Source organism: Neolamprologus multifasciatus, chromosome 19, assembly GCF_963576455.1.
Source record: "Neolamprologus multifasciatus chromosome 19, fNeoMul1.2, whole genome shotgun sequence".
NCBI lineage: Eukaryota > Metazoa > Chordata > Actinopteri > Cichliformes > Cichlidae > Neolamprologus > Neolamprologus multifasciatus.
The window spans coordinates 20,500,343-20,526,125 of NC_140457.1; the positions used below are offsets into that span (position 1 = coordinate 20,500,343).

A 25,783-nucleotide genomic window follows, 5' to 3' on the forward strand; every position below is an offset into this window, starting at 1 on the left:
CAACCGTCAGTTACTTAATGTTCGTTGTATTTTTTTTTTTCTGACTTGAACTTAATGCTGGATATATGCTGGATATAACAATAAACCGGCGGGCCGCCTGGTGGCGTGTTTCTGAAGTACACCACATACACTCGTCAACTGTCAGAGCTGCTACTGCCGCTGCCATTGGCTGTCGTTTATCACGTGATTATTGTGAAGATGGCGTCTCCAAATGGAGGTAAATTCTAATTCTTTACCCTGCGACGCTGTGTATAAAATGTAAAATTGAGATCTTTAAGCACATTAAACCGTTAAGAACTATAATCCTGTTTTATTTGAAGACCCACAGACAACAGAATACGCATGTTAGTGCCGTATTTTTGCTGTTTGGACATGTTTTTCCGTTGGCTAAAGCCCTCACTAGCCCCGGTGTTCGGTCCAGTAAATGGGGAAGAAGAGCGGGTAGCAAGCTTGTGTAGTTCATGTACTCTGACTCACAGAGCTGAAGCTGTGCATTCTGCTAGCTAAAAATATTAGCTGTTAGTTACTCCTGTACTACTAACAGGTTAAATCATCCCTCCTTAGACCAGTTTCATAACAAGTATAGTGTTTTTGTTTCGGTTGTATTGCTTTCTTCTTCTTTTTTTCCCAACGTTTTTTTCTGTGTTGTACATCTCGTTATTCTTATTACTGGGAGCGGTGTTCTTGAAATTGATCATCTTGTTGTTTAACAGTAAAGCACCGTATGTTTTACAGATGACTGCAGACACTCCCTGTTGTACCTCTCTCGTGATTTCATCCATACAAATTGAGAGTAATTTGACCCAAAATTTAACATTGCAATCCATCCAATCTAGTCTTTGTGTAATTTGACATACCTCAGCCTTTTCTCCCATTTTCTTCAAATGCACATTGCATTCTGTAAATATGCCAGGTTTGGGGGTAATAGCTCTTTGGATTCCTTGATGTGCGAAATGCTATTTTATATTTTCAGTCCGTGTTATATTTGTCATTTCTTTGTAGATTCAGCTGAAGAAATTAGAGAAAATTATGTTTTGCAATTGGCTGCTAGTAACAAATACCTCTTGAGTTAAGTGCTTTTGTATGCTTGAATGAATTCATAAATCAGTGTTAAGTGGCTTGACAAACAATCCTCCGAAAATGGTCAGCTATTAATCATAAGGTGGAAAAGTAACAAATGGCCAAAGAAAAAATTTGAAATATCTTCACTAAATCTGTAAAACTACTAGTCAACACTGGTCAAAGTCTGGCTCAGTGGAAGGAAAATGCAAAGAAATGATGGGTGGCTCAAGACTTTTGCACTGTACTGTACATGGCATTAAACATGGAAGAAGATGCCCAGGGCTGTTAAAATAAGGTGTTATCACACAATTTGCCCAACAGATTGGCTTTGACCCAATTTTCTGCCTGTATTGTCACTACTGTGTGCAGGTCATGTTACTGCTGAGCAGATAATGGTGCACAGTCAGTGTTTGTGAAATACATTGCGAGTGACTGTGAGTACCATAGAATCTGATATAGATGGGACCATTGTTATTCTATAATCAAAATAGAATTGTTTTTAATTATATGATAACGGTGATTATTAAACACAGCTATGTATTGATTTTAGGAGACCCATGTTTCTCTGAACAAGTGAACCCAAATCATGCTGACAAAATTCCCTCCTCATAACAGAGACACTTAAACCCTGCTGGCTACAGTTTAACAAGTATCTAAAAAAAAATAAAAATCATTCGGCTTAACCACTTATTCAGGATTATTCAGTGTTGCAGGGAGAATGGACCCTATCACAACTGTCACTGGGTGAAAGATACCCAGGGATTTTTAAAAAAATATATATATATAAAGATGTTTTTACTCTGTAAAAATCCATCCATCTATTTAGTGCCTAGCTCGTCAGATGCCTGAGGTGGCTCCTTCTGATGCAGAGGAATATTAGCTCTAAGGAAACGCTGAAACATCATTTTGCCACTTGCATCCACAATGTCGTTCTTGTATTTGTTGCCCACAGTTCATCCCTTGTGGTTACAGTAGGAACATAAATCTACTGGCTCTAATTTGTTTTCTTTGTCTTGATAGGTGATGATTTTGAGTCGTCATTGCTGAGTTTTGAGAAGTTGGATAGAGCATCACCAGACTTGTGGCCAGAGCAGTGTAAGTTTATCTCCTGCTCCTATGTGACTGGTTACCGTAGCTTTTATTATGCATAAACTTTATTATTCTCTGATCTCTCATACAGTGCCTGGAGTCGCAGAATTCGCTGCATCTTGTAAAACTGTGAGTTAGATTTAATATGGCTGAGTTTGAGTTACACATTAGAAACATAAATAGGCTTGTCACACTTCATGATGTGTGATCTGTAACTCTTTATCACAGCCCATCTGCAATTCACCCCCAAAATGGATGTCAGATCTGGAGAGTGAGGATATTGAAATGTTGAAAGGTTGGTCCAAATAGCTAAAATTATGTTTTTTTTTCCAGACAGATTTTTCAATTTACTTGTTACAGTTGGTGTTAAACAGAAAGACTGGTGGACAGAGGCAGACTTAATATATATAATCCTGTCAAAATGATTAACATTTTGCTGAAGTTAGGTTAGCGCTTTTATTATGGGTCTTGTTATCCTTCTGTAGAGCTGGGTAGCCTGACCACAGCCAACCTGATGGAGAAGGTCAAAGGACTTCAGAATCTAGCATACCAACTGGGCTTAGAGGAGTGTAAGTACACAAACAGCACACACATGCCAGTGTACAGATAATTCAGCCTTTATACCTTTAAAATCACAGAGAGCGCTAAAAGGATGTGGTCACATGTTACCACTAGATGGTGCTCATAGGCCTCTCTTGGGTTTTGCTCCTCTGTCTGGAAGAAGTAACTTCCCAGCATCTTTAAGAATCATAACACTGAGAAATCCTAATAGATTTAAGTTCACGTGGGCCTGTATGCTTTTGTTCAAAGACAGAAAAAAAAAATGAAAATGTAACTTCAACTCCCAAAGCTTGTGTCTAACAGCAAGCATGTTGACCTCAACGTCTTAAATACTGTATTTAGGGTAATATTGGTAAACTTGAATGGTAAGAAAGAAAAGTATGCCCAGAGGAGACAAATGCCTAAGCATTTGATGGATGCAAAATCTATTTTTAATCCATTCCCCCAGTGCCACCATTGTCATAATCCTTGTGGAGTGTGGATTAGAGAGATGTAGCTAAGTGCTCATATTTCCCGAAGAGAAAAATCTGTTTTAATTTTTCCAGTTTAGAAGCATGCAAGTGGTGAAAAACTGTGATATACCCCTGTCATGGGAATACAACCTTAGCATTTTTTTTGTTTACAAATATACATGGAAAGTTTGCTAACTCAATTAAAGTACCACCTAAGGGCAAAATGGTCAGATTTTGGCTCAATTACACTAGAAGTGCAGTACTTTGTAAAAGTCATTAAAGACAATTTGAGCCAAATAATGCAAAAAATAATATGGATAGGCTTTGATAAAAATTTGAAAACAGCGCATGTTCAACTGTCTAACAATGTGATATTTTTAGATGGTTGAGTGATTTTAATGGCAAAGATTTGCTACAATGCTCTGATCTACAAATGTCTGTCCGTACATAAATATTAACAGGGTGCCTGTGCTTTAGTTGCATAAGCCATAACTTTAAAATCTATTTAGTTGAAAAATGTGTGATCTCCCAGCCTTTGCCTAAACCAGGAGAAGCATGTAATCTGGCTGGTATAAAGATGTTAGCTGTCATAGGTGCAGGACTGCAGGCTTTGCAATCATGTCATGTACCCCGGGATGACGGGACGCAATGACGGTTATTATTGGTGTCAGAGCAGCCCTGTAATCGGTGCCTGTTTAATGCTCTCTGGTTTAATTTTCTCCTTTTCCGGGCTGTCAGGGGAGGCCTTGTAAATCTCAGCTACTTTTTCATCATGTTTGTGCACTCTTCAGTACCCGTAAACATACTCCGCAGAGGCATGGCAGAGCGAGGGCAGAGGACAGGATTTACTGCCCTCCCCCCTTCAACATGTGGACCATTAAAGTTGGAGCTGGTTAATGGCAGAGCACAATCAAGTAGTGAAAACCCACCCACCCTACTGCAGTGAGATAGGAGATTTGAACCAGAAATTTCCCTTTTCCTAGAATGCGCTTAAGCAGAATTAGTGTAGGATTTTGCTTTTTCTAATATTTGTACATATGTATGTAACATGGATATGAGGGGGATAAGGACACACCCTCCTCCCACAAGCAACCCAAAAAAAAGGGCTGTGTGATGCTGGCCCAGTTAGTCCCAGAGGGTTTGGCGCGTGCCTATTCCTCAGGCCCCATCTGTTACTCCGCCCCATGATGAATATCCCTGTCGTGGGCCACTGAGCGTGGGCATCAAGCCTGTGGTCTCTAGGGAAAGCTGAGGACTCTGATAAGTGCTGTTATTGGAGGTAATTGAAAGCTGAGTGTTCCTTTGGGATGCACTGAAGGGCCTCAGCTACTGAGACGACTGGTAACACGGCTGCTGGAGCTGGTGGGATTTTGCACTCTCACACTTGTGGCCTCAACTGACTGCCATTTAACATGTCTTCCCTAGAATGTGTCATTAGTTGTTGTTATTGAAGATTCATATTACACAGAACAACAGAAAATTTGTTGTTGTTGTGGTTGTTGAGTGTTTTCATGAACTTATAACAGTGACATCAGATGTTTCTCAGCAGTGGTTACTATAATATATTCAGAACATGCACCCTTTTAAAGTTTTAAAGTTAACCCTAACCCTAACTATATTTTCCTCCCTCAAAATTTTGTCAGGCGCTAGAACTAATCAAAATAATTTTGTCGTCTCCACATTGTTATAAAAATTGTAAGGAAAAATATCACTTATAATTCAATTCCAAAAAAAGAAAAACAACACAACTCGTTGCCTTCTGGGTGTGCAATCATATGTCGTGGCTTCTGTTGCACCCTGCGTTACCTCTCTCCTGCTATGATGCCACCTAGCACATACCCCGGCCAACCCTGTTGCATCTTCTTGTGTGAAGGTGAGACTGAAGGTCACCCTGCTTTGACAGCTCCTAATGGGGCTTCATCCACCACCACCTCCTCCACACCCTTAGGATCAATCTCCGGCCTATTAGAAGCATGCCGCTGCTGAATATGATTGCATTCACTGGGCCCCACTAGTGCTAATGTGCCTCCATCAATCCATCAGGGCGGGCTGACCGCAGGGCGGGTGGTTATGAAGTACCTCAGCTGACAACAGCTGAATGAGGAACAGAGGATACCTCCCCACCACCGCTACCACTCTTCCTCCTCCTCCTAACCTCTGCTAGTTCCCTGTGCTAGCCTTTTTACCTGTCCCCTGCTTTTCTTTGGTCTCATAGTTACAATGACTGGCAGCGTTGTGGTGCATCTCATTCACAGTGGCACCTCATGTGTGCTGAAAGTAAAATAAGCATCCTGGATGGTTCAATTCTTACCTTCTTAATCATCTTAAACACTTAGTACCCATAGGCTTTCTGTTATTAGCTTTCTGAAATTGGCTCCCGCACAGGCATTGCTAAAATATGGATGGCTGTTATTTCGTAACTAGCACTAATAATTATACACGTCATCATTCGTCATCTTGAAAACTCTTAAGTAGTTCAACAGACATATTGCAAAAGGCTGACATGAGCATCTCCTTCCATGGTAAGCATGTTGCAGCTGTATCTGACAGAGCTTCGTCATATCTTATACAAGAATCAGTGTTGGGGCTGTGTGAGAGAGGCAGAGCTAACACACAAACACACATACTCACTGCTCCTCAGTCCTGCCTGCCTGCTGCTGCCTCCCTGAGCAGATCGGAAATGACACCTCATTTCCATAAAGGCATTAGGAATTCATTGGATTTTCTTTCCCAGCTAATCATAGTGCGGGTGTAAAACCTTTTAGGCTTTTTAATGAATGATTTTTGACTGATTGCCTATTAATAAGGACACCTCTTGAACAGGCATAGGCTGGGCCAGGGGTTGGGAGGTGCAGATGTGTTTGTTTTGGTGTGTGGATGTGTGTGTGTGTGTCAGCCAGGCGAAAATGCATTGGAGGAGGAGGAGGGGTGGGCCTCTCTCGGTTGGGACATAAAGAGGAACCAGTGGCTCCCCTGGGAAATCACAGCTCGTGTCTGCATCTTAAATATCCCTGTGAAGTATCAATAAGTGGGTAATTGAATTTTGAACACAAACATGAGCGTCAGGTGTATGTGTAGCAAGGCGGGGGTGTCAGCGGGTGCGTTGGATGAATATGTGTGCCTCCAAGTCCTTCCATGCTTGAGTGTTTGTGTGTGTCATTTCCTCTGTGTCTCCCTCATCCCTGGGGACAAGGGCAGTGAAAGTGGATGTTAAATCCATTAAATAAAGCTTACACCCCGTAATAGCTGAGCACCTCTCAGTGATGGTCATTGAGGGTCAGATAAGTCCTCTTAACGCTTAATGAAAGTGAATCGGGTCCGTCAGACTTGGGGTCTGCGACTTCAGTTAACCCAGGTGGTCATCGGTCCTGGCTTTTAACAGGCATCCGGGAGCTCACTGGGAGCATGCCATTTGGGTGGTGGGGGGAGGGGATTTGGGTTGGGCAAAGTGATGATTACTCTCATTTTATACACAGGGGATTGGTAGGAGGGGGGCTGTTACAATGGCACGCAGATCACTTGTTGTAAATGAGAGGAAAGTGAGATGTTACACCACTGCGTTTCCTCTGCATTTTCATTTCATCCACATGGGATTTGGCAAGTGAGGATGATTTACCAGTGTGGAGCAGAAAATTGCAGCAACATTTGGGTTGCAACAGTGCAGGCTCTGATGCTTCAGAGGGCATATTTCGTGGCATACTTAGCTGCTTGCAGATATAGGTTAATCTCCATTGTTTCAGTGGACCAAATCAGAGCCAAAAACCACATCCAGAGGGTATGGGGCTGATAAGGTACAATTTCTTATTTTTTTTAATTTGCAAATCAAGCCAAGGGGAATGTTTAATTTAGGTAAAATTGACATATACTGTATGTTGTGGCTGTGTTTGATAATCTACCATAACATATGATGATGGAATCTGTGGCCATTAGGGCTAAATGATAATTAGATGCTAACAAATCAACAGGACAAGGCGATGGCCTGCAGAATCCATAAGGTGCCATTTAGTATGGATGGTAGTCGTAACAAGATGCTGATTAACTTAGTGCAAAATTAGTGATTGACCTTTCTAATCAACTAAACAAATCTCTAAGTCTCCCTAATCAGTATTGATCTGATCTCTTCTAGTGTATGACAAAGCCTGTGTGTATGTGCTTGTGTGCGTTGGTCAGCAAGCTTTTGAGTGAGTGTGCGCTTGTCAGGTTTTCTGTAGTGATGCTCTTTTGTTTATTTTCCAAAAATGAACAGTTATTGGAGTCTCTTTTGATCAGTCATAGAAAATCTCGAAAAGACAGAACCAGCAAAATAAACATTGTATTTAAGATCAACCACTTATTGTTACATTTTATCTGAGATACATAATTTCGTCTGAGTGTGTTTGCAGTATATGGCAATCTATGTGTGATTTTTGGGTTGTGAGGGTACCACTTTGGTCCGTCTATACTTTGTAAACATGGATGCTGGGCTCAAATCCAAAATGAGTTCCAGGGAAAAGAGAACATGGATACGAAGTAGAAAACAATGACGTGCAAATGCATTCTGAATGGGAGAAGACAAAGGCTGTCTTCAAAATTTTCCTTATGTCTACTCAGTCCTGCAATAAAAAGTGTGATTATAGTGCACTAACTAGATAACCACTGCAGACAGCTGTTAACATATCTCTTCCCTTGCAATAGTTTTTGTCTTGTCTTTCCCCTCAACCCCCAACCAGTCATGGCATCTGGCTGCTCTGTCCTGAACCTTGTTCTGATGGAGGTCTCTTCCTGTTAAAAGGGAGTTCTTCCTTCTCACTGTCACCAAGTGCTCGCTTATATCTGATTGTTGGAGTTTACTCTCTAATGTTGTAATGTCATTACCAAACAATATAAAGTTGTTTCAGGTCACTCTGTTGTATGTTGGCGCTAAAAAAAATAAAATTGAATTGAACTGTGTGACTGAGAGATTTCGTACTTTACTTGGATATATTATCACTCCACAAATAGGCATCATTTTTATTATCCCTGTTGCATGAACAGCAGAATGCTGCACCACATTTAAGGCCATAGACTCTACTACGTTGCTGTTTTTTTCCGTACATTGTAGCTGTCATATCTCTGAGCATTTATAAAAATTCTGTACATGAGTATATTACAGAAGCAGCTGTAACAGTGCTGTACATTTTCAGTGGAATTGCAGAGTAACATTGCTCATGCAAAAGAGCCAAATCCTTTAAAATAATAGCAATAATAGTAGAAGCTCTCTTGTTTTATACTGCAGATGCAAAACGCTTCAACTAAAGTCTCAAACATACTTTTAGAACTTGTTTTAATAGAGGATTTTTATGAAACTCATGCTGCTTGGGCTACTGCATTGTTAAAACATATGAGGAGTGTTAAGCTGTTTTGAACAGAAAAAACGACAGAGAAATAAAAAGAGAAAAAATACAGACAGTTTTTTTGTGGCTATTCTCAGATTTTGTTAACTTTTTTCAAACATCATACTGGCTTTTGTTATCTTTTAGGTTAAGGTACATTCAGTTTCAGCTGGACAGAGCCTGTGGTCTGTCTGCAGACAGTAACAGTATATTTAGTTACAGTTTGTTCTTGCTTTGCATTTTTTTTAAAACACACAGAGCCCTACACGCTGCCAGCGCTTCTCGTTTTATGAAAATAAATCCCACATTACTATTTCATAACTTTAATTTAATGTCTTTAATGTTATGATATTAGATATTTGAGTTTCTATCTGAGAAAGGGGAGGCTGAAGTGAACCGTAATTAATGAGACATTCAGCAGGGCGCGTAATCTCAGGAGAGGCACTGCTATCTTTGATCTGTTTTACAGGTTGAGCTCGTCACGGGTTGGAGAAATTGATAATAAGAAGGAGAGAAGCATTTTATGTTAAAAATCCAAATATTAACTGCTCCCCTTTTACCGTTCCTTCTGATGCTGCTTCAAATAATAGTGACACCATCTTTCTGCCAGTTTAAGGGTCATCCCAGTGTAATTGCTTTCCCTTGCCTACTTTTGATGGCTTCACTTTAATCTAAAGAATCCTATGCGTGGCCAGAGGTCCGTTGATGACTCCGTTTAGGGTGATTTGAAGAGATGGAAAATTGGAAAATGAACCCATCCCATTCCAGTTAGCATCATCTTCAGCCTAATGATGGACACCTCAAGGTGACATGGCCCCCACGCCCAGATGCACCATTATCATTTCACCCTGGGCAACTCATCTAAATTACTAACTGCCCTGGCTTTTTCATTAGCCACATTGGGCAGAGGAGGCGGGGCCCCTCTGCACCAGCACACGCAGACACCAAACAGGCGTTATGAAGGTGGGCGACTTTGTGCTTAAAGCCCATTTAAAATAAGTGCTGTCTGCTGCTCTGTCATCATTTATTTGTCTGATGTACAACATTTGTAACAGTAAAGAAGGCGATCTAAGCTTTGTGCTTTTTAAAATCTGTAGTTGAAGCAGAGAGGCTGATCGTCTTCTTATCTCGAGTAGAGTAATTACTGTACCTAGAAGGTGCCTCTGTGGGGTTTATGATGATGCTGCAGGAAACTGTCTGTAGTCTCTATATTCACACTCGGGTTTGTCTTTGATAGAAAAGCCTCAGCAATGATTGGTCTCCCAGAGAAAGCCATTTTAATAAAGGATCTTCAGCAGGGACGATTATGTTTCAAGACTCGGTGCCAAGATGCTGGCAAAACCTTGTTCACTGAATCCCACTTGAATATATTTCTTTATCTGGTGCTATAGTGACAGTAAGCGACAATGTTGGTGTGTTGGTAGGGTTGGTCTTTTATTAGTGTGTGGATGTGATAAAATTGCTGTTCATTATACACATTTCAAATTAAATAGCTTATACTCTGTTATAATGGAAAATAGGGCTGGGCGATATGGCCTAAAATCCATATCGCGATATAATTTGAAGCATGTGCGGTAACGATATATATCACGATATATTCTTTTCTTCTGTATAACGTATTTTCCACACTATAAGGCACACTTAAAATCCTTTAATTTTTTCAAAAGTCGAGAGTGTGCCTTATGTATGAATTCTGGTTGTGCTTACTCACCTCGAACCGATTTGGGCTGCAGAAATCTGTTAAAAAATGTTTTTAGGGACAAATGCAATCACATAGCAGGATGCTATACACGGGCCAAACTTCAGTCAGGAGAACAACTGAGATTATTCATCCACAATACGAGGTTAGTTATTAATATACTGCAACAACATGGGAATAGAGCAGCTGCGAGAGAATTCAACATTAATGTATCAATGTTACGGAAGTGGAGGAAGCGCAGTTTTTGGCTTTCCCCATATTTCAAAAGTGATTCATCTCTTTGCTATGACTGTTGGCATAATTTGCAGATGATAATGGTTTTAGCCGCTGTGATGCTTTTGACCAAAACAGGCGCAGCTTAATGACATCATCAACATGCGCTATCGCGATAGAGCGATATAGTCAAAATCTCTATTGTTGGCCAAATTTATATTGTATATCGTTTATATCGCCCACCCCTAATGGAAAATTTAAAAGGTATGAAGACTCATCTCCTGTAGATACAATATAGAAGGATCTATTATGCTCTTTTCCAGCTCTATTTTTTAAATTCTCACATTTTATTCTATTTTCAGAGTTGAAAATAATCCTCCTTACTGGGCTCTTCTCTTCTTTCCTCAATTCTCCCTTTCTTTCTGATTGGCCCGCCCCTTAATAACAGAACATTTTAATAGCAAGTGAGGCTGCTGCGCTCACCGTGTATTGTGTTTAAATTTCTTCTCATCTGAAGCATCAGCTTCCACAGAGTTAAATTATAAGAAAAAAGGGAAGAAAACCAACAGATTTAAGAACAGTTGTATCCAGAGTTTTAACTAAACTAGCAGCTCATAGTTTTTTAGGACAGTGTGCTGTTGAGGCAAAGCACTGTGAATCTTTGTTTCTTGTCTGAATAATGTAATATTTCTTGGGGAGGATGACCTGTCACAGCCCCGTACATTTATCAAGGGGACCTCTAGGCTGGCAACTACTAAGTTCATTGCGCAACCCTAACAATGAAGCCTTCACTCACTCAATTATTCATCTTAATACTTGAATGAGTATTATGTTTCTGCTAGTGTCTGTCACTGTTCATAACCTGTAATCATTTTTGCTTCTTAAATCACATACACATTAATACTTTTATACATGCATAGGTCTAAGTACCTGTATCTCACTACAGCGAGGCAACAATTTTGTAATCACAAGACTCTTTGGTAGTTACGTCTCAATTTTATGTTGATTTTCATGTCCTGGATGAACAGATGTTTGTATAAATTGCCTCCCGATGTGACACTGGAGATATTAAATACATGCTTTGCATTACTAACAAGCTTTTCTGAAGTTGTTAGAGCTGTAACCAAGTGTTGCACAAGACTGATTTGTTTCTGATTTTAACAACTTACTAAGAAGACTGTTGAAAGGTCTCTGACACTGTGCTGTAGTTTATCTAAAATATGTGTTTTCTTGTTTTCCAGCCAGAGAAATGACCAGGGGAAAGTTCCTAAACATCTTGGAGAAGCCCAAGAAGTGATTTATCTTTTCTTTTTCAGCTGAGCGAAATGTTTGGATTTCACAGTGATTGCAGTCGTTGCATTCACCAGTACTCTATGAACATGTTCAGACCTTCACAGTCAAGTTCAAGGACTGCATTCTGATTAAATAGAGCAAAATGCTCACTAACATTGCTGATGTCTTCTCATCAGACTCCTCTGTACAACTGCTGTTCTCTAAATAATCTTTTTCTTTTTTTTAAAGTTGTTACTTTTCTCTGGATTTCTCTCTGACTTGTAGATCTACCTTGATTAAATGTTCCCTAATTATTCATACTTTTGAACATGAAATTTGTTTTCAGTTTGTGAAATTATATAATAAACTATTAAAATGAAAAGATCTTTGCTTTTTTTTTTGTAAAGAATTTAAGTCTCCTGTGAATTGATTCCTTTTGCAGCCAAAGGAGCCAACTGTAGTGATGCAAACGTTTTTAGAGACTGTTCAACTTTTAATTAGGGCAATAACTTCATGCCTCTGCCACTCCACAGAGTGCAGCACCTCTCTGCTGTGGACATGTAAGGAGCTCCGACGTGGGAGTGCTTTCTCGGCTACCGGGGCATGTTTTCTTTTTAATGAGCATTGGAAGCAGGGTCCCCTACACAAAACATTGCGTAAAAATAATATTGCTCATTGTCATCGCCGTTAATAAGAGTTGACATAATTACTAGGACCATTTCTTTTCTAATTAGCACACTTCAACGTTGTCGGAGCTAGCGGCCGGGCAAAAAGAGAATCAGACAGGCATGCCGAATGGGAAACAAAAAGAAGTCCATCCGCCATAATTAGGTAAGACAATGCCTCGGACTGTTCTCGGCTGGAGATGTTGCAGGGGCTCTGGCCGCTCACTCCCAACAAGTTACACTTCTCCCCAGGCCGGTAATAAGCCCCCAGTCGTTTTTCCGATTCACACGGACAGAGGCCGCCATTGCCTCACTGGCTTCACCCCTCGTGACCTACACGGACCCTGGCTCACCCTTCCGAAAATATGTATTCATGCAGCACTTTGGCTTTGTCCGTGTTTCTTACTGAAGTGTCCTGGGACGCGCAGTCTGGCGAGCCGCTGACGCAAAGTGTGGATAGAAAAGAAGCCCAGCCTGTCTTTATTTATGGCCTCAAGAAGCTGAAGGCCTGTGCACGCTTCTTAAGCTGGAGTTTGTCATTCGGGTGCTGAGAAACATTAGAAATAAAACCAGGGATTATACTGAAGAATTTTTTTTTACATCTGATCCCACCAAGTGTCACCAATGACTTGTGACGTGGTGGCTTTATGAAGTTAAAACATTTACTGATAATTTGTAGATATTTTAAAGCCACAAAAAATAAATTGAGGGTTTCCAGATTTATCGTCTCTATTCTCTTTTCGGAAGGCCTTCGTTTATTAATGTATTCAATAACTTTAAAGTGCAGTATACTTCCTAGGTTCCTCACGTTTGCTAAAAGGTGAAGTCCCTCTAGATATAAATATTAAAAACTACTTTCATATTGTCTGTGAAAGCCCCCACAGAAAAATGTGTAATAATGTTATTTCAAAACAGGACAAGTTAATAGTTTGTGAGGGGATTGGTTGAAATCATGCAAATTCTATTCACATTAAAGTGCAGAAGCTTGGATTATGCATTCTTTTATTTATGCTCTACAGAGTGCATTTGACGATGTTGTGATTCTAATCGTAGACTGTTGCAGAACTTCTATACACATTATAAAAAAAGTGCATTATTTTAAAGTCAGTGTGTCTGCATTTCCCGCATTTATGCATTCAGTGCAACAACTGTAGTGCCCATTTGAAGTGGCCCTGCCGTCTGTGTGACTGGCTGAATGTAGACACCTGTTGATGCTGACTGGCGAACATTGATCAGTCTGCTGAGCGCTGACGTGTTAAACGAGCTGACATCCTCAATATGGTGTACGCACTGGTGGCTTCCTGTCACCCGTATAGCCTCAGTCCAGCCAAGCAGTCTCTTCGAGAAACGGGTCAGTCCCCGCAGAGCTGGTCATCCATATGGAGGGAGAAAAAAAAAAGAGAAACACTCCATCCATCCGCAGTGCGTTGCCCTGACCTCACGTAGCCTCTGTGCCCCGACAAACGTCAATCCGATGTGCCCCGAGTCCTTAAATTAGCTGTCAATTAGTGCAAATTAATCAACTCCTCGCCTAATTAAGCAATGCCGACGGGCAGCTACCAAACATGCCATTGTGGAGGAGCCATGAGAAAGCTGCGGGGCTTGCAAACTCTTTCAGTATACCGGGGGAGGAGGAGAGGGGAGGAGGGCATCGCATAACATCACGCCCTGGAAGTGCTTTGGGAAAGCAGAGGCTTTTGGCTGAGCTTTAGTAGTCCCCCCCCCCCCCCCCCCCCCTGACTACATGTGCGCTACATGTGCGCTGTCATCAAGTTGCCTGCACCTTGTTTCAACACCGAGGATTCAAACTGATTGAGCACCCACACCTCTTGCATAAGACGTTGCTGTTTTGTTTTTTGAACAGTCTGACAACAGTCAGATTGGACACCTCAAAAGAAAGCCACGGGCAGTCCATGTGACTTATCCATTCACTAGAGTGTTTATGTGACCTTCCCGTAAATACGCTGCATTCGCCTTTTTATTTTTAACATTTTAAATCTCACAGCTGTTTTAGCAGAGCCTCACCTTCTGCAGGCCACTCCTGTCTGAAAGCTGCTTTCATTTCCAAATGTTTGAGGACGCGCAGCACGGAAGCAAGAAGAGCGGGGGGAAGAAAAGAAATGATCTAGGGTGTGTGTATGTGCGTTCTCGGAGGGGGGGGGGAGGGGGGGGTAAATAAACAAACTAAAAAAAACCAACAGTACCAACAGCCAACAAATCCAACAGCTGTTTTCTTTTTAATCTACATGCGTTAGATCCTGCAGGTCTTTGATGGGCAACCTAATCTACACGAATGACTGAACTACATCTTCCCTTAATCTCGAGCCTTATTAGTCATCCCCTCTTCTGCATGTAAATCCGCACGGACCAGTTTTCAGAGGAGATGGACTAATAAAAGTAAACACAAAGGAGAAACCATTCTACTACCGACAAAATCATGAGAAGAGAAGAAAAAAAACGTATAGATTGCAACAGGAGTGATGATTGCGTGAGAGGGAGGGAACTAAGTTCCCTGTAGTTGCCATGTCCCTGTGACTCACACTCTTCCTTGTTAATAAATGACGCAATCCCAGCGGGCTGATGTTCCATTAGCATATCCTAATAACATTGACTTCATCATTAATAGAATTTCCACCAAATAGGGCCTAATTAGTTTCAACTGGCCAACCACTGATTACTGCAAGCAATAAATATTTTTTTTCTCCTTCTTAATAGTCAGATTTTAAAGTCTTGTCTCAGCTGAGGCGCTGAGCTCCACCAGACTCTTCTTTCCATAACGGAGACCCACGCTTTCACCACCTACATGACTCATTCCCACAGATTTGAATTAGAATGATATACCTGTGACGATGCTGATTTTACCACACAGATTGCTTTTTTGCATAATACTGGCACGTTTACCTCAGTAAAGAAAGTAAATGAAAACCATTTGCATCATCTCTGCACACAGCGGGCAAATCCATGTCCTCTGTGCTTTCCAAATAAATGTATCATAAATTTTTTTTTTTTTTTTTTAAACTGTTAAATTATCCTTATAAGATTTTTTATTTTTAACATTTTGGTCCGCATCTTTAATAATAATAATAAAGATAAAGGTAATTAAAACCGTAACGCAGATAAATATTTTTTCTTTTGTTGTGTTATTGCAATAAAATGAATAAAATAATTCTTTTTTTATTATTATTATTATTATTATTATTATTATTATTATTATTATTATTAATAATAATAATAATAATAATAATAATAATAATAATAATAATTATAATAATAATAATAATAATAATAAAAACAGAAAAAAACATGCTGTGGGAGTTTCTTGTTAGTTTTGTATTATTTTGTGTGTTCGTTGCTCATATTCTGTTTAATTTCCCACATCCTCCAAGAAAAATCCCCCTGTGGTTTATAATCGGTGTAGTCTGCTGCTGCTGTGGGATTAACGCTGTGCAGGACCGTGCAGCGCAGACTGTGTCCATGTCGTCCAGCTGTCGTTTTTGGGAGGGCCTTTGATTTGCGTGTGATGAGTTTCCCACAGCATCTGGAGATCAATTATCCACTCCTATGAGCCAGTGGTTAGGCAGAGAGAACTGGCTTTGAGTGTGTGTGTGTGTGTGTGTGTGTGTGTGTGTGTGTGTGTGTGTGTGTGTGTGTGTGTGTGTGTGTGAGGAAAGACATCACAGACTTATTCCATCAGATTGCCAAACATGCAGAATTTCAACGGTGTGAAATAGACTGTTTCATATATTTGGACTTGTAAGGGAAGGCAGACTGCGAGTGTTTTTTGTTTTTTTGTTCTCAGTAAGTCCGGTTCTAGCGCTGCAGTTTTGATGTTCTTTATCTGTTCCATCGCTCATTGTTCGTATTTCTTCCAACAGATTGCAAACTTAAAGATCGCTTGTTCCTCTTTACCTCGGATCTCGTCTTCATTTATCCACACAGTCCTCAGGAAAACACAGATATCCATTCGGGAGGGCGTATAATGCATCCATGATCCACAGGAATCCCGAATCCTTGCAGCTGATTGGCTGCTGGTTCTGCCTCTTGTTGGGATGGACCTGTTGGATAAAAGGACCATTTTCTAAAGGGCTCTTGTGTGTTACGCAGAGGATCATGCACTGGGGACCGTCCTGTTAGACGCCGTGATAAGAAACAGGCCTTTCAAGGAACATCGGAGACACTATGACGGGGAAACAGGGCTCCGTGTTGTCGGAAAGTTTAAATCTATCGGAGAAAACCTCTCTGGGTGTTAATGGAGGGAGTAACAGCCACCAGCCGAAGAGCGGCGCGACCAATCCACCGCCCAGGTGCACCGGCTTCGGCATCCAAGAGATACTGGGTCTGAATAAGGAGCCATCCGCAGCCCCGAGGAGCCCACTGGCCTCGCTGCCGGCCGGGGCGCACCTTATCGCCGCCAGGTCCATGCTGGGCCCCGCCGGCTTGGGTGTCGGGATGGGATTAATCGGCCCTGGTGGGATTCCATCGTTTTACAGCCAGCCAGCGTTTTTGGAGACTGTGCTGTCTGACGGGCAAGATGTTCACCTGCAGCCCCACAGCAGGTCCGTGGGCCCGCTGGACACCAGCCAGTCTGCCAGCTCAGGTGATCTGCAGTCACTTTCTAATGATTCATAGCCGTGAAATTATTACAGCAGTTATATTATTATCGCATTTCCACTCACCGTGTTACTGTGGATTAAGACAGATTCCATTTCATCGTCATCATCATCATCATTATTATTATTATTATTATTATTATGAATAGTAGTAGTAGTAGTAGTAGTAGTAGTAGTATTAATAGTAGTATTAGTAGTAGTATTAGTATCGTGTTTGAACTGGAATGTTTTAGGCCGTGACAGGTTTATTTAAACCTGTGCTGTGTCGTTGCAAACATTTGCTCTGATCTTTTAAAAACGGCTTTGCATATGTCATTTAACATTACGTCTTCTTCTCAGACTCTGAAGATTTGTCTTCTAATGAACGAAAACTCTCCAAGTCGTCAGTAAGTCAGAGCAAGAAAAGGAAGAAAAGACGCCACCGGTTAGTGCTGATTTCTGGATTTCAGGGGGGAAAATGACGAAAATGTTAAATTTCATGTTAATACAACATCCCTTTGTTCAACTAAAAAAATAAATAAATAAAATGCACAGTGGCTGTTATTCTTAATTTTTTAATTTGTAATTTTTGGTCTTACTCTTTCTTTAACACTCACAACTGTGCACATAAGGATTTACTGCACGTGAGCTTTTATTTTCTCAAATTATTGCCATCTAGGCAAATTGAAAAAAAAAAATCTGAAAAACAGGGCAATGTTATGATTAGTTTTTATTTAAGTTATTAAAACAGGCACTTAAAGCTGAACGCCTTTTTAGCTTTTCTCCAGTGCAAACTGTGTGTGTTAAAACATGCACATGTATTCATTAGTTTGTCAGAAAGTAAAAAATCGGGTTTTTGCGTGTGCGTGTGTTTTTTGTTTTCAAAGCACATTCATATATATTTCTCGCCTGTATTTAACCCGTTTCCACAGGACCATATTCACCTCGTATCAGCTGGAGGAGCTAGAAAAGGCATTTAATGAAGCGCACTACCCGGATGTTTATGCCCGAGAGATGCTGGCCATGAAAACAGAGCTACCTGAAGACAGGATACAGGTATAAAAACCCCTGATAATTATAATAATAAATTATAAAAATTTATTAATATTTATTGAATTAGAAAAAAAGACCATGGAGCTTTTCCAAATTCTTTTTTTTTCTGTTCAAAGAATTTTATTTTATTTTATTTTATTTTATTTTATTTTATTTTATTTTATTTTATTTTATTTTATTTTATAAGAAGTATAAAGTTGTTCGGTTATTTCAATCTACTTTTGCCCAGTTGTGCCTATAAAAATGCGACGTTTCACATTATTCATTTAAAATATAAAGGAAAAAACTGCGTAAAACATTCATTTGAAGCATAGTTTTATTTGTACATATATTTTTTTCATACAGTTGCTTTGCTCATACAAACAACTGGCTAATCAAAGCAACAGCAGAGTGAAAGTATCTCATAGTGTTTCACATTCATTTCGTTGTATTCAAAGGATTCGATCTAATTTTACATTTTTAAACAGCGCGTGTGGGCTTTGTGGGCCATTCTGAAAAAATAAGCAACAGTCTCTTTAAAACCGGGTTCGTTCTGAACTCATCTACCGTAATGATTTGTGTGAATATTCTAATCGCTCTCCTCATGAATATGCACCTGTTCGGGCGAATGCGCTTCGCTCATCCTTCACCTTTCCATCAGTGCTAATAACCCGCTGTAATATTTGAGTGGAGGCCGCCAGCTGCCCCTGATGCTGCTCTGATGTTAAAGGGACGATGGTCTAATAAGTGAGCCCCAGCAAATCGATCAGCGATGGGCCCCCCCTTCCTCCTCCCCTTCCTCCTCTTCCTCCTCCTCCCGTCTGAACAAAGACTGCTCTCCTCCAGCATCCTCGCCAGGACAGATAATCTCTCATCAGGCGCAGTTGGATGTGAAACAATTTGTTCTCAGAGAAGGAGCCGCTAACGACCTAATCAAGCTATCAAGGCGGAAGAAGATTGCAGTGTGACCTGGACCATCCATCTGCCGGGGTGCCTTTTAATCTCGTTCTCATTACCGGGCTGCAACAGTAGGGCCTGGAATAAATAATAAAAGGAAATAAATAAATAACCCCGGGGCCTGCTCCCATCCTAAATAAAATTAACACCCAATTTTCTCATTGAGTGTAATTAGTTAAATCAGACGAGCTCGGGAGGCTGGCTGGCTGCTGCTGCTTGGAGAGAGACGCAGGGAGTTCAAATGAAATAACTACATTGAATTTATTAGCATGGGTCAATAGCGCTGATCCCACGAGTCCCGGTAGTTTAATTTCCCGTGATATTTGCCCGCCTGCCCACCATCGATTGGGCCTGAAATTAACTTATTTTTCAATCAGCCTCGGCGTGCCCCTGGGTCGCTCCTCCTCGCGGCTTACACACTGGCTTCTTTTTAAGGGGCACATAAGCAATTTCTCATTTAAAAAAGTATCTTGTATGAAATAAGGGTTATCCATCAGAATTACCAGAAGAAAAAAAATAAAATAAAAAAGCTTGAAAACGATTTGATCGCTTTCGATTTAAAATTCTGCCCTCCCACCTTCCTCCTCTCACAGAGCCAGAGGTGCCTAAGCTGAGTGCTTAACAATCCTGTGTTGTGCTATACAATCAATTTGGCCTCTCTCTTTCTCTCAGCGCACACACAGACACTCCGGGCTTTAAGCAGTTTGCTGGCTGTAGCCAAGTGAAGTGTCTTGTTGTGTCACACCATCTATAATGCCACCAGGTAGTTTGAGATAAGCAGTGACAGGAGGCAGAGATCTGTTACACCTGGAGCCTGCAGGCTATGGGAAATCAATGGACTCAAGCAAAACAGGACTTAAGTTGTTATCTCAAGTCACTTTGAATCCCACTGGATTCCTAAATGGATCATCTTTAAAATAGCTAAGACTAGGCTTAAAATTTCTAAAAGGGTGCTTTTAGAAAAGCCTAAAATGACAGTAAATGGATGGAATGGATTAATTAGTTACATTTTAGGAGGGTTTCATTATCCCTTCTGGAAACGTTTGAATTAGAATTTCTTTGTCATCGTTAAGTGTTTATTGTTGGACTAACAGCACGTTTTGGCTGGATAAACACAACTCAAACCGATTTTTTCCACCCTCAATATTTGCTCTCATCGGTGGCTTAGAAGATTAGCAGACGATCCATCAAAAAAGCCCAAACCTGTTTAGGATACAAATTGTTGCATCTTGCACATAATGCAGCAGATTCAATAAGATTGCCATTGTGAAACAGTCTGCCATGGTGAAACTCCTCTGATTTCCTCTTCTTGTGGTTCCCAAATTACTGAAAACTCATTCCCAATATCCTCTGTAACAGTAATCAAAAGCCCCAACACTATTCAAGTCCATCTCGGCTGTTTCCAGAAACTATTCATTCAAAATTAAAAGGTTATTTGAATGAATCAAATTTAATCTCTTGCACATATTTTGGCCTCTGCTGCAGTAACCTGAAATCTGATGAAGATGATGACTTAAGCGATATAGCTAAAAACTGGGGAACTTCTTCCTGTGTTACAGGTGTGGTTTCAGAACCGGAGGGCCAAGTGGAGGAAGAGGGAGAAATGCTGGGGTCGCAGCACAGTGATGGCTGAATATGGACTGTATGGAGCCATGGTGAGGCATTCAATCCCTCTGCCAGAGTCCATCCTCAAGTCTGCAAAGGATGGTATCATGGAGTCCTGCGCCCCCTGGCTGCTTGGTGAGGCTTTTGTTTTACTTTTACTGATTTTTCCGCTTTTGTTTTTCTAATTCATCCATTTTTGTAGATGTAAAGCACATCTTAGCTGCACAGTTCAGTCAGTTAGTGATGACTGAGTAATCATAATTTTAAATAATCAGAGGTTGCACTTCATTGAGTTAACAAGCTGAGATTAATGCGTTTATTCTGACTTTCCACAAGTACCCCGTGTCTTGTTCCCTTTCCCCCCTAAGCATGACCTTCTAAAGCAAATATATTTCCTAAATTGAAATCAGCATGCAAAATATTTTTCATCCAGTGCCCTGGTCATGCATTGCCACTGTCCATTTAAACATTATTTTCTAAACCGCAACTGTTTTTGCTTGCTATTTTCAGTCCAGGATGGCTTACCAATCAACAGACGCTATTCTAAATCTGAATACCCGCAACTCTTTGCAGGGATGCACAAAAAGTCCGTGGAGGCTGGAGCACCCCCGCCGTCAGGAAAGGGCGATGCACCCCAGCAGCCGAGCTCTCAGAGGGCAGAAGACGCCGAGGCGGAGGAGAAGAGGTCAGAAGGCAAGTCCGTCATTTCTAAAGAGGAACTGAGAGAGAACAGCATTGCCGCGCTCAGGGCCAAAGCACAGGAGCACAGTGCCAAAGTGCTGGGAACAGTTTCTCATGACAGACAGTTGGAGGGCAAACCGGAGAGACAGGAAGCCGAGGAGAAGGCCAGCGATCCCCTGAGTTCACCAGAGGAGCAAAAAAGTCCATAGAGACTGTCGAATTCACTGAGGACTCTTGTTTTCACGAGTGAACGCAGTGGTCTGGCTGCTTTAAGCATGGACTTACCTGGTATGACTCGCTGTCCTGCAGATGGCCTGCATCTGGACTCCTTTAAGGAGAAAACTCATCTGGTTTGCTGCTGCACACAAGATGCAAATGCACTTTCCCCCCCTCCCTGATTCACTTCAAAACATACAGCTGTTGCTTGATCATCATATAGAAAGGTTGAAAAGAGCAAGAGTGAGAAATATCCCTGTATATAGATCCCGCAATTATATAGAGACAGCCAGATGAGCAGAATTTCATCCAGTGCAACATGAAGTACTTGCAACGAGCAGTCAGTGTGTCAAAGTCTGCATTTCATTTTAACCTTTGCTTGTACAGTTACTAAGTGCTGACGTTTTAGATAAGAGCCGCCCCACCGACAGAACTCTCTCAAGAGAAAGAAAGTAAATGTTGTCCTATATCGTGCTGTAAATAATTGATATATTAATCGCTCCCACTAAAGACACAAATTTGAAATATGTTTTCATGTAGTCTTAAAAATGTTTGTGTTTTCATTTCAAAATATGTATCACTCAAAATACAAAGCATAAAATAGAAATCACTGTTTATTAAATGTGGGTTTTGGTGTCAGTTCTTTTGCTTTAAATGATTCGATTACCACCCTGTTGCTGTAACTATTGAATGACATTGAAGACCCCGTCTTTGCTGGAGTAGCTACTTGCTGTCACTTGCTGCTCTGCTGGCTGGGCTCATTAGGAGACCGCCCCTGGCTACATGCTCGGGTTAGCCACCCATAATCCGTCGCAGTTGAGAGCCTTCAATTTCAGATTAAACTAGGGGAACCAGAGCTTTTGGGACAGGAGAAGAGAGTGAAGCAGGATGACCTTAGCCTGATTTCAAATCACTTCAATAGATGCTGTTAGCGTCCAACACTCAAGCTCTTTCATCCTCTTATCTGAATACTTAGCCAAAGTCTAACAGCTTCATTTGTTGGTAATCTTTATTTCTCCCCCGGCTGTTTAGAAAACTTTCTATCAGGGCATTTGAATTCGGCTTTACAACACATCTACGTGGCCGCATTAGCTATAATCCATATCGCATTTCACACACTTTCTAATGGGGCTTCTTAATGAGTTGAACAACCGAGTTCCATTCCAATTAAACAGAGAGCAATTTCAAAAGGCAAGGGACGACTGCGCTCAGCGTGGCCCCGAATGTCTCCGCAGTGAATGGCTCTCAGTTCGAAATCGTGATGTCAGTCGATAGGGAAAAGGTTGTTAATTACTTTGTTGACAGAGATAAGTATACATACAATCAATAACGATGGGTAAAAATGCTCTGGGATGTGCCAGGATAGCAGGAAATGTTGATGTTAAGCAGATTCTTCTCCACTGATGAGTTAATTTGTGAGCAGCAATGTTAAGGAAGGTTTAATTCTTGATATTAAAGCCTTAGAAAGATATTTCAGATGTCATCATTTCTAAAATTTGTTCCCGCTATATTTTCAGGGCAGAGCATAAAAATAACTATAAGAAGAATAATCTTCAGACCTGATAGATTTAGCATTAAGGGACACCGCAGCAGATACATTTCATGCTCACAAGAACCATTACTGGTTTCAAGCTAATCTTATTTTGTATCATTTGCTAACCTAGACATACGTTTCCAGTTTATGTATCACTAAATGATATCTTATTTTAGCTTTATACCCTTCTGCTGGTCTCAACAAACTGTTGGATGAACTGCAATCAAATGTTGCACTGACATTCACAATCCTCAGAGGATAAACCCTGCTGGTGGTCTCATGACTTCTTCTGTGGTGCCAATAAGATGTGCCAACCAATTAACAGTACTTAATTGGCGATTGATGGTTCCTGTCTTTCCTAAAGCGCCCTGAAGTTAAACTCTTGAACTCTTACAAGTTGCTATCTCTCTCTCTCCTTCTCAATCTTCCTCTTTCTTACTATTCTGAAGAATTTAAAGCTGAAAATAAACATCACATTAAACTGCATCCTCCTTACTGCACCACCCTTAAAGAAGAATTCCCCCCAGGAGCCCGATAGCTATTTGAAATGGAGTGAGCGTAATGAATGGCAATATACATACGCCTCTACTGCACATACCCTCAGCCCGTTTCAGTTATTGAGGCCAAGACATACAGTGGGGCAAAAAAGTATTTAGTCAGCCACCGATTGTGCAAGTTCCCCCACTTAAAATGATGACAGAGGTCAGTAATTTGCACCAGAGGTACACTTCAACTGTGAGAGACAGAATGTGAAAAAAAAATCCATGAATTCACATGGTAGGATTTGTAAAGAATTTATTCGTAAATCAGGGTGGAAAATAAGTATTTGGTCACCTCAAACAAGGAAAATCCCTGGCTCTCACAGACCTGTAACGTCTTCTGTAAGAAGCTTTTCTGTCCCCCACTCGTTACCTGTATGAATGGCACCTGTTTGACCTCATCATCTGTATAAAAGACACCTGTCCACAGCCTCAACCAGTCAGACTCCAAACTCCGCCATGGCCAAGACCAAAGAGCTTTCGAAGGACACCAGGAAAAGAATTGTAGACCTGCACCAGACTGGGAAGAGTGAATCTACAATAGGCAAGCAGCTTGGTGTGAAAAAATCAACTGTGGGAGCAATCATCAGAAAATGGAAGACATACAAGACCACTGATAATCTCCCTCGATCTGGGGCTCCACGCAAGATCTCATCCCGTGCGGTCAAAATGATCATGAGAACGGTGAGCAAAGATCCCAGAACCACACGGGGGGACCTGGTGAATGACCTGCAGAGAGCTGGGACCAAAGTAACAAAGGTCACCATCAGTAACACACTACAACGGCAGGGAATCAAATCCCGCAGTGCCAGACGTGTTCCGCTGCTGAAGCCAGTGCATGTCTAGGCCCGTCTGAAGTTTGCCAGAGAGCACATGGATGATACAGCAGAGGATTGGGAGAATGTCATGTGGTCAGATGAAACCAAAGTAGAACTTTTTGGTATAAACTCAACTCGTCGTGTTTGGCGGAAGAAGAATACTGAGTTGCATCCCAAGAACACCATACCTACTGTGAAGCATGGGGGTGGAAACATCATGCTATGGGGCTGTTTTTCTGCCAAGGGGACAGGACGACTGATCCGTGTTAAGGACAGAATGAATGGGGCCAAGTATCGTGAGATTTTGAGCCAAAACCTCCTTCAATCAGTGAGAACTTTGAAGATGAAACGAGGCTGGGTCTTCCAACATGACAATGATCCAAAACACACCGCCCGGGCAACAAAGGAGTGGCTCCGTAAGAAGCATTTGAAAGTCCTGGAGTGGCCTAGCCAGTCTCCAGACCTCAACCCCATAGAAAATCTGTGGCGGGAGTTGAAAGTCCGTGTTGCTCGGCGACAGCCCCAAAACATCACTGCTCTTGAGAAGATCTGCATGGAGGAATGGGCCAAAATACCAGCTACTGTGTGTGCAAACCTGGTAAAGACCTATAGTAAACGTTTGACCTCTGTTATTGCCAACAAAGGTTATGTTACAAAGTATTGAGTTGTATTTTTGTTATTGACCAAATACTTATTTTCCACCCTGATTTACGAATAAATTCTTTACAAATCCTACCATGTGAATTCATGGATTTTTTTTTCACATTCTGTCTCTCACAGTTGAAGTGTACCTCTGGTGCAAATTACTGACCTCTGTCATCATTTTAAGTGGGGGAACTTGCACAATCGGTGGCTGACTAAATACTTTTTTGCCCCACTGTATACAGAGCTAGGATTATTCCTCTAAAGTGCAAAGCTATTTAATCCTCTGAGAGTGAAGTAGAAGGTTATTATAGACCAGATTTGGTGAAGATCAAGTTGTTTACATTGGATATGAGGAGGTAATTCACAGTATCCCTTTTGATGGGCAGTCTGCTTGTTGAAGACCATGATAAGATCATCTCAATCCATGCAAAGTGATATCTGGGGGAGCTTTATGGAAAGATTTCTGACTAATGCAATATTAACATTCAATTTCTTTTTGATGGGGTTCTGAGCGATATGACTTTATGAGTGAGATTAAGTGCATACAGATCATTTTGGAAGCCTCTTGGCTCCAGTTTCATGCAGACTTGAAATCAAACGGAGATATAGATAAACCGCAGTGGAATGAAATGTGGTGCTGTTCTGCCCCCTGCTGCACAACCCTATCAGTGCAATCAAAAACCTGAGCATCTGGCTGAGCAGATGGCTTTTCATTACATCTTTATTTGAGAACATGATGACAGGTTCTCTGGTGGGTTTAGAAATCGCAAAGTATGTGGTTCAAATGTCAGCACACAAGCAGG

At 41.1% G+C, this 25,783-nt stretch overlaps 2 protein-coding genes across 3 annotated transcripts; both read left to right on the top strand.

The window, feature by feature from the left end:
- Positions 1-105: 105 nt before the first annotated feature.
- Positions 106-12,081, top strand: lin52 (lin-52 DREAM MuvB core complex component). Its single transcript, XM_085142521.1, has 6 exons — positions 106-217; positions 2,083-2,157; positions 2,243-2,280; positions 2,380-2,446; positions 2,637-2,720; positions 11,669-12,081. Exons 1-6 carry the CDS (start codon positions 199-201, stop codon positions 11,722-11,724), a joined length of 339 nt encoding a protein of 112 aa, XP_084998647.1. The 5' UTR covers positions 106-198; the 3' UTR covers positions 11,725-12,081.
- Positions 12,082-15,701: 3,620 nt separating this feature from the next.
- On the top strand, positions 15,702-22,066 carry vsx2 (visual system homeobox 2). Of its 2 annotated transcripts, XM_085143286.1 has the most exons (6): positions 15,703-16,162; positions 16,240-16,961; positions 17,314-17,398; positions 17,886-18,009; positions 20,502-20,682; positions 21,058-22,066. In XM_085143286.1, exons 2-6 carry the CDS (start codon positions 16,544-16,546, stop codon positions 21,435-21,437), a joined length of 1,188 nt encoding a protein of 395 aa, XP_084999412.1. In that variant the 5' UTR covers positions 15,703-16,162; positions 16,240-16,543; the 3' UTR covers positions 21,438-22,066. The 2 variants fall into 2 exon arrangements, with proteins under 2 accessions (XP_084999413.1, XP_084999412.1); XM_085143287.1 differs by having other exon boundaries at positions 15,702-16,961; positions 21,121-22,066.
- The last annotated feature ends 3,717 nt before the right edge of the window (positions 22,067-25,783 follow it).

What these genes read in the sequence shown, in the direction of transcription:
- lin52 (XM_085142521.1), top strand. An exon ending in AGACTTGTGGCCAGAGCAGT is followed by an intron (nt 2,158 to 2,242) that starts GTAAGTTTATCT and finishes TCTCTCATACAG; the next exon opens with TGCCTGGAGTCGCAGAATTC. An exon ending in CCAACTGGGCTTAGAGGAGT is followed by an intron (nt 2,721 to 11,668) that starts GTAAGTACACAA and finishes CTTGTTTTCCAG; the next exon opens with CCAGAGAAATGACCAGGGGA.
- vsx2 (XM_085143286.1), top strand. Translation starts at nt 16,544, where the DNA reads ATGACGGGGAAACAGGGCTCCGTGTTGTCGGAAAGTTTAAATCTATCG. An exon ending in AGGAAGAAAAGACGCCACCG is followed by an intron (nt 17,399 to 17,885) that starts GTTAGTGCTGAT and finishes CCGTTTCCACAG; the next exon opens with GACCATATTCACCTCGTATC. An exon ending in TACCTGAAGACAGGATACAG is followed by an intron (nt 18,010 to 20,501) that starts GTATAAAAACCC and finishes CCTGTGTTACAG; the next exon opens with GTGTGGTTTCAGAACCGGAG.